This window comes from Brienomyrus brachyistius, chromosome 9 (genome assembly GCF_023856365.1).
Source record: "Brienomyrus brachyistius isolate T26 chromosome 9, BBRACH_0.4, whole genome shotgun sequence".
Classification (NCBI taxonomy): Eukaryota; Metazoa; Chordata; class Actinopteri; order Osteoglossiformes; family Mormyridae; genus Brienomyrus; species Brienomyrus brachyistius.
This window is the reverse complement of record NC_064541.1, coordinates 4451689-4460356: the sequence shown is the minus strand read 5'-3', so window position 1 is coordinate 4460356 and position 8668 is coordinate 4451689. Positions and strand designations below refer to the sequence as shown.

Sequence of the window (8668 nt, the reverse complement as noted above, 5' to 3'; positions counted from 1 at the left end):
GAGACTCTGCAGAAATACTGTGTGCCGCATACAGAGGGTCTGACCTCAGGCCTTTGTTTCAGTCTTTATTATGTTTTATACCGTTTTAAAATGTCACTGCAATGGGTCCTTTTAATATCTGTGGATCAGTACAAATCAAGAAGTCCATTAGGAAGGTGTCTGTATGACAGGGGCGGGGGTGTCCTGGGGGGAGGGGGGCAAAGTCAGGTGATTCACTTCATCTGGGTCTTATCAGCAGTCCTGTCAGACTGAGTGCTGTTTGTCTTTCTCTCAGCACCACAATGGTGTTTCACACATAATGGGGTCCGTGGGCGTCCTCAGTCATATTCAGGCTTTCAAAGCTCATCAATCATAAAAAGTCACATGGATCTGACACTCTGACACTGTTATATTCATTTGTTTAAATTCAATGAAAATACTATATATTACAGCTAGTTGGTGGATTCGTCTGCTCTTTATCTGCTCCTCACTGGCATACCTGGGTCTCTCTACAGTGCTTCCCTGAAGCATCAGAACCATTTATAAGGGAATCTATGTGTGGCTGCCCTCTAGTGGATAAACAAAATTCAGCTACTTACATAGCTTGACTGTATTTCCCTCCTAGTTTAGTTTAGTTCCTAATTTAATCTATCTGATGAAGCTGAAGGCAGAGCTGGAAATTAGTTTAGTCATGACTTCAGACAAGGGATTCTGTACAATCAGAGATGGAGCTGCTGGTTGGGCTGGTCATCTTTTTCTGACTGATGTAGCTCTGGATGTAAAGTTACAAACTGCTTAATATGTATCAATCTGTTTTACAATGTTCACACAAAAAAGTGCTTTTAATGTGTTAGCACCTTGTATCTCCCACAATGTGTATTTGATTCCTTCTTAACTTGGAGGTAAAGAGATTTAACTGGATGGATTTTACTTTTGTGAAGCACTATAGTCCAAAGCTGAACTGATTATTCAAAGCTTTCTGGTTTTTAAGTAAAACTACTTCATTTAAATTATCTGTAACCCACTTTGCGCCTTTCTAGACTCAACAAAGCATCATTGCCTACAAAATATGTTACAATTAAATCAGGTAAAGAAGTTTCATTTGGAATTTACTGATCCAGGTTTTCAGAACCACGGACAGCAACTAGATTTACTGTCATTTAATGGGATTGAAAGCAGAATACACAGAGATGTTTTCATTTGATGTTGTCTTTCTTTTTACTTTTGATATGCCGTCTTCCTCCTTAGCTGATATGTGAGGTTGCTGTCAGCTGAGACAAGCTGGTGTGATTCTACGCAGAGTGATAAGTGGGCGGTCCTGATTTAATGCGTACATCACCCTCTAAAAGAGTCCCTGATCGGTATCTCTGTCTAATTTTCTGGACACTTAATTCGTTTACGTGATATTTTGCACTAGACAACACAACACATTCACATTCATCACAACCAGGGTATTTACACTCTTCACACATTCACACAATTTCCTCCGGCAGGACACGAATCACTGCGCGGCAGCTACTATTCATTCACTTCCCTGGCAGGACTCAGTCCGCTACCAGGCTGCCCCCGGCAGAGCTGTCTTAGCTGCCCGACGGGACAGTTTCTATACACAACCTTATTTATACCTAGGTGGGGCAAATGCCAACCAACCCACTTGTTTTCACTCCCTCGTGAAAACCCTTTCACTTCCCTGTGAAAGACCTGTGTCTCTGCAGACACCTGAATTTGCTTCCTTTCAAATACCTGTATTCACCTTCTTGTGAATACGAGGATCTTCCCGTGGATCGCAGTCCACTAGCGCTTTTCCCAAAGTTTGTCAAACAGCACATATAGATACTATACAAACTTAAACATCGACTTGTGATTTAATAAATCAATTTACAATTTTTTTTCCCTTCAATTTTGGTCCATTGATCGGATTGGGATGTCCAGGCGTCCGTCCGACGAGGATGAGATGCTGAGCCGGATCGAGTAACCTTTTTCCTCGCTCCTTGGCTGGCAGTGACGTCTCACCGCTCCCTTCTAACAGGACACCTCGTTCCTCGCCGTCCGTGCGCTCTGGCTGCTCCCTTTCTCCGATCCCGGACGAGCCCCCAAATCTGTGGAAGAAATTTCTGGAAGTCCGACGTTAAAGTGTTTGACAGAACTTTATTATTCGATGAGCTCAAAAGGAACAGACACTCAGCAATCATGCGTCTGAAATCGAGGACAAGTCGGATATCTGGACGTTCCAGTTACTTCTGCCTTTCAAGGTCCAGGCAGCAAAAGGAAAGATTACTGATTAGCATAATCAAGAATTTTCTATCACACTATCCTTATATAAGGGACTTTGGCTTGCATTTAATTTATCAGGACACTGTTGATTTAAGGACTTCAAGACACTGTAAACACAGCGGGCAGATACCTGTCCACAGTGCGTTTCTGCTGATATCTTTCAGGTAAGAGCAGTGCTGATAAATGTCATCAATGAGGTAATCTTTCAAATATGGCAGTTTAAAAAATTTCCTGATATATCATGAACATTGGCTTATCAATAGTCTAAATTGAAATAATTTCTGACATAGGTTTGTTTGATGTTTAATTTTGAGTATTCCATTGGGCTGTGCAAATTAAGTATTTAATTTATAGGCACTGACAAATATTGATTTAACAAATATGTAACCTTTCTACAAAATGAACACTTGTTTGCTAGTTTGAAAATAACAGAATAAACACTGAATATTTTGTAGTTTCATTTAAAAGCACCAACATTTAAACACGGTGAAATCTTTCTTATCCAGAGTTACAATAAAAGCAAATCTGCTGAGACTGCGACTCTGTTCTCAAAACTGTAAGTTCATCAGAGGTGGAGACTTCCAGTCCACAGGGTACAAATCCAGACCAAGATTTTGTTTCAACCAACCAGTAGTATAAGAAGTCACATTGACAGAGCACTCAACTGGTTGGTTAAAACAAAATCTTGGTCTGGATTTGTACTCTCTGGACCTAAAATCTCCACCTCTGAAGTTCATATGCAAAATAAGCCCACTATTTCACTAAAGCTTCAGGAAAGTCTGTTCAATATAGTACTGTGTTCAAAACCAAATATACAAAAAGACATTTTGCAAGCAAATCCAAACACAAGTGGACACATACACCGGTTCACCCTACGCCACTTCCACACTAATGAATTTACAGCACCACTGGGTAGGAATAAGGCTTGATGCGATAAACCACCTATAACATTATATAACACAGACCTGCTCAAAGAGAAGAGGCGGAAAGCATCAAGGGAAAGCTTTCAGAGTGGGGGGAACCAAACTGGGCAGGGAATATTGCCCCTCCCCCTGCTTCCCGTGGGCCATAGATATGGGGGCTGAACTCATATACCTCATGTCAGTGTCATGCTGAGAAACGTTCTGTTGGGCTAAAGACACGGGAATATGGAGGCTCATGGACTCAGTTCTTAATTAGATTGGCTCACTGGAGCGTCCCGAGGCCCCACGTGACACAGGGTATTTATGTCCCGGCCTCACCTTCTTGCGTGACGCAGCAAGGAACACCTTCCTGCTCACTCATGGATGTTTCCTGTGCTGAACAGGGTGATGAGCGACATCTCAGAGGCCAGCTACACACCAGCCACAAATCAAACCCAGCTACATCAAGGAGAACTGCATCTAAGTGAGACCTTGTCTATAGTTCACATAGTGTCTGAAAAACAAAATGGCATGGAACCTCTAAGTTAACAGTGAAGGACATTAAAATGCTGTATTCCTCAACCAGCCTGATAAATTTCTGCTCAAAGCACTGACAGCAATTACCAGTTACACTTCCCGCACTGTGCCTTTGCTAATTCGCACTGATGAGATAGATGCATGACCTTGTACTTTTAAGCCATATAGACAATAGTCCAAAGTAAGTTTCTCAGAAGACTCTCAGTAGTTTTTGATTGCACAGGTAAAATTGTCAAACACTGACACTTATTTACAAAACTGCAGATGCACAATGAAGAATTAACAACTGGGTACAAAAGAAATGCTTTAACTGTCCTGTAAAATACACCTCAACAGCATGCACACTTATGCGCCAACAGGCCAATCAAACCAATATTTGCACAGCTGTGAAAATGTACAAATGTGCAATCAGCAGAAGTCCTGTACAATATTTTCATACATGGAAGATGTTGGCACAGTCTAGACACACAAATCATATAAAATAAAAACAAACTAAACACAACAAATAAGGAATAAAAAAGCAAAGTATACTCATGGTATGCTTATATTTTACACAAAATTGCTCTGAGGGCAGAACAAAACATAATTGGCTCAGAGAGATTACCAATCAGATTGTAGAGGGCGTGGGTCCAAGCAACTAGTAGAGGCAGGACCAAGACATCTGACAATAAACCATTTCATTAAACAACCTTGTAAATGATTTAAAAGCAGCAGCATCCATCTTCATTATTTCACCAGCATAAACCTAACAATTTTCACCTTTCATGATGCAGTATTTGGGATATGAAGGTTTTGGGGGTGTGAATGTAGCATTCTGAAACAGACTCCATTTGAAAACTGGTCTCAGGCTCAAACATGCAGCCATAACATAAAATAAATACATATAAACAATACACAGCTCTGTAAAAAATTAAGAGACCACTCTATATACTTTTTTCAAATCTGCATTGTTAAATTCTAGTTTAATCCTGGTTCTGCTGGCAGAAGGCTACACTGTGAGGCAGGCTGCTTCCATGCTCATGAGTTTCTAAGACCGCAGTACACAAGAACAGGGTGAAGAAGCAGGAGACACTGGGAAAAATCAAAAACCAGCCAGGTAGAGGGCAGAAGCAACCTTCTAATGCCAGAGATGATCATCAACTTATCCGTCAGTGTCTAACAAATCGGAGGATGACCTCAAGTGACCTTCAAAAGGAATAGAAAACAGTAAGTGTGAAGTGTACTGGTAGGACAGGCTCCTAGAAGCAGCGGTGAAGACCCATTAAGCAAGGAAGAAGCCCTTCATCAATGAGAAGCAGGGAAGAGCCAGGCTGGAGTTTGCAAAAAAATGTGTATTTTACACAGGCTCATACCCATAATCCATAAACTGAGAAATGAGTGAAACTGAAAAATTTGATGCGGTGAGGGAAAGGGGGGCCACACTCCCCTGGGAAACTGTAAGGGGTTGCTGCAGGAGGGTAGTACTCGCTGTGGGATATCAGTCACGATTCAGGATAGACAAGATTCGGGGGGGTGGGCTGCTGACCGCATTTCACCAGATACACGTTCTCAATCAGGAGGGGGGAGCAATTACTTGTACTCTGGCTTATCTTACTTGAGGTCAGTTGGAATGCACACTCAGACGAAGTGGGTTGGTAAGTAAGTTTGTATTTATGTATGGTTCTATAACAAATAATCAGGAAAAACAAATTACCATAGTGCTTACAATGGTTATTACCATAATAAACTAACATAATGCATAATTGTACCATATCGCCTTAACATTGATAAGTTCGGCTATACCCACAACAATACATTACATTAGCAGCAATTCGTATTAGAGGGAATGATTGGACGGGAAATTAACGCAAATATCTTTCCGAGGTATACAACTGAACACTCGTCAGCGATAATTATAACAGTACGCCAGCTAGGTCACGTTAACCTAGCCGCGCAATTAAGTAAACTAAATTAGTACAGCGTCACTTATGACTTGTAATCAATAAACTTAGTACTTACATTCGTCAGTGACGCACACATAAAAACCAGGGACTGTATTTACCGCGAGGAACAACTAAACTAGCTATACATAAACTGCAGCTCGCCGACGTGCTACCTATTCAGCCCTTCAGGCTCTCCCGCGCGCTCTCGTCTCGCATGCACCCACAGTCCTTTGCAAGCATCGGTGTTCCTTAAAGCTACAAGAGCCTTTCTAACATGCGAAGATGGGATTCAGAGGGTGAATGTTTTATCTCACCTCCATTAAACGTACTCAAACACTGATACCCAACCCCATACCCCTCCTTGCTGTGACCCATCACCTGGCGGCTGGTTCTTTGATTAAAAACTGGCCTCCACTACCATTGATAATTAGAATCATCTCACTTATATAAAAGTTTTGAAGAGCCAACAGGATTCGAAGCCTCTTACATCTCAGGATGAATCGGAAGTCATCGGTCACGTGATATTGCATAAACTTAGCCCCGATTCCCAGCTTGAAGTCGCTGGGCCACACTTTGAGGATCAGAATCTGGGTATTAACTGTCTCATCACTAAGTTCAGCAGCTTTCACGATACAGCACAGCATGGCCACGGTCAGAAAATGTGAGCCTGTCCTCCTGAGTAAAGTAAAGCTCACTACGCTCTGTGAGCACAGGAACAAATTACCCGGCAATGTTTGGTAGGTTTCTGCATTGTTTGCAAGTACAGAATATTATCTGCGCATAAACTAATTAAAGTAAATATGGAAATTCATACAATATATGCTGCAGAATATGAGCTGAATGAAGCATATTAAAAATGCAAAGAATTAAAAAAAATTGAACCACTGACCAAATATGGCACCTACGGTTTTTTTTCAAATAGAATTCTAGAACAGAATGTTACCGTGACAACTCTGATGTCATCATTCTGTAGGTATAAATTGAGCTGTAGGCACTAATACCACTTCAAAAGAAATCAGACATTGACCGTGCTGCATCTCAATATGAAGTGGTGTTTTCTCAACTGTATTAGGCCGCCAGCGGTACCAAATGACGCTGGGGATGGTACTGAAACAAAGGAAGAAAGAAAAAGGAAGGCCAAAGGAGGAAAAAAAAAATCCTGGCTAAAGAAGATTTTTGCAAATAAAGGAAAAGGAAAAAAGGCAATGGAGGAGAAGAGCCAGGCAGTGGTGGTGGTGGAGGAGGAGAGCCAGGCAGTGGTGGTGGTGGAGAGCCAGGCAGTGGTGGTGGTGGAGAGCCAAGCAGTGGTGGTGGAGGAGGAGAGCCAGGCAGTGGTGGAGGAGGACAGCCAGGCAGTGGTGGAGGAGGAGAGCCATGCAATGGCGGAGGAAAGCCAGGCAATGGTGGAGGAGGAGAGCAAGGCAATGGTGGAGGAGGAGTTCAAGGAAATGGAGGAGGAGTTCAAGGGATTGGAGGAGGAGTTCAAGGGATTGGATGAGGAGTACAGGGCAATGGTGGAGGAGAACAAGGAAATGGAGGAGGAGGAGAGCAAGGCAATGGCGGAGGAGTGCAAGGCAATGGCAGAGGAGTGCAAAGCAATGGCGGAGAAGTGCAAGGCAATGGAGGAGGAGGAGAGCAAGGCTTTGACTTTCACAATGGAGGAGGAGGAGAGCAAGGCAATGATGGAGGAGGAGTACAAGGTGATGGAGGAGGAGTTCAAGGCAATGATGGAGGAGGAGTTCAAGGGATTGGAGGAGGAGTACAGGGCAATGGTGGAGGAGAGAAAGGCAATGGAGGAGGAGGAGAGCAAGGCAATGGAGGAGGAGGAGAGCAAGGCAATGGAGGAGGAGGAGAGCAAGGCTTTGACTTTCACAATGGAGAAGGAGGAGAGCAAGGCAATGATGGAGGAGGAGTACAAGGTGATGGAGGAGGAGTTCAAGGCAATGGAGGAGGAGTTCAAGGGATTGGAGGAGGAGTACAGGGCAATGGTGGAGGAGAGCAAGACAATGGAGGAGGAGGAGAGCAAGGCAATGGCGGAGGAGTGCAAGGCAATGGCAGAGGAGTGCAAAGCAATGGCGGAGAAGTGCAAGGCAATGGAGGAGTGCAATGCAAAGGTGGTGGAGGAGGAGAGCCAGGGAATGGTGGTGGTGGAGGAGGAGAGCCAGGCAGTGGCGGTGGAGGAGAGCCTGGCAATGGCGGTGGAGAGCCTGGCAATGGAGGAGGAGTGCAAGGCAAAGGAGGAGGAGGAGTGCAATGCAAAGGTGGTGGAGGAAGAGAGCCAGGCAATGGTGGAGGAGAGTCAGGCAATGGTGGAGGAATGCAAGGCAATGGTGGAGGAGTGCAAGGCAATGGAGGAGGAGAGCAAGGCAATGGAGGAGAAGTACAAGGCAATGGTGGAGGAGTGCAAGGCAATGGAGGAGGAGAGCAAGGCAATGGAGGAGAAGTACAAGGCAATGGAGGAGAAGTGCAAGGCAATGGAGGAGGAGTACAAGGCAATGGTGGAGAAAAGCAAGGCAATGGTGGAGGAGAGCAAGGCAATGTTGAAGGAGAGCAAGGCAATGGTGAAGGAGAGCAAGGCAAGGGAGGAGATGCGACTGAACATAGAACACTGACTATCAGTACTACTGAAATATGTAAATACTTGTAAATAAATCATTAAAAATGAAGACAGAGGTGTTTTCAATTGAATGTGAGTAGATGTTAAATGTCAGGAATATTCCAAATGTCTATTACACGTGTTGCCTATAGGGGGCCATATGGTTTGGGTGGTAAGGGTTGCCTTTAAACTTTAATAGAATGAAAATTCATTACATGTATTTATGTTGTATTTTTAATTACGTTTTTAAGGAATAAAACATAACGGGATGAATGTAAGACACGTCTAGCGGGGACCCATCCGGCCGCAGCCATGTATTGTTAGGAGTAGGCACAAGCGCCAAGGCGTATTTTAAAATAAAGCACCAAAATGTTTTAAAGAAGAACTCTAGCGTTATAAGAAAAGCAGGCGGAATTTAAACAAGTACAAACATGCCTGAAAGAAGCAGAAGAGCAAAT

The 8668-nt window shown here is 43.4% G+C and overlaps 1 protein-coding gene across 3 annotated transcripts; it reads left to right on the top strand.

Moving 5' to 3' along the window:
- The first annotated feature begins 5103 nt into the window (after positions 1-5103).
- LOC125748316 (golgin subfamily A member 6-like protein 22) lies at positions 5104-8327 on the top strand. Of its 3 annotated transcripts, none has more exons than XM_049024323.1 (2): positions 5104-5326; positions 6687-8327. In XM_049024323.1, exon 2 carries the CDS (start codon positions 6820-6822, stop codon positions 8224-8226), a length of 1407 nt encoding a protein of 468 aa, XP_048880280.1. In that variant the 5' UTR covers positions 5104-5326; positions 6687-6819; the 3' UTR covers positions 8227-8327. The 3 variants fall into 3 exon arrangements, with proteins under 3 accessions (XP_048880280.1, XP_048880279.1, XP_048880281.1); XM_049024322.1 differs by lacking the exon at positions 5104-5326 and adding an exon at positions 6289-6351; XM_049024324.1 differs by lacking the exon at positions 5104-5326 and having other exon boundaries at positions 6599-7314; positions 7534-8327.
- The last annotated feature ends 341 nt before the right edge of the window (positions 8328-8668 follow it).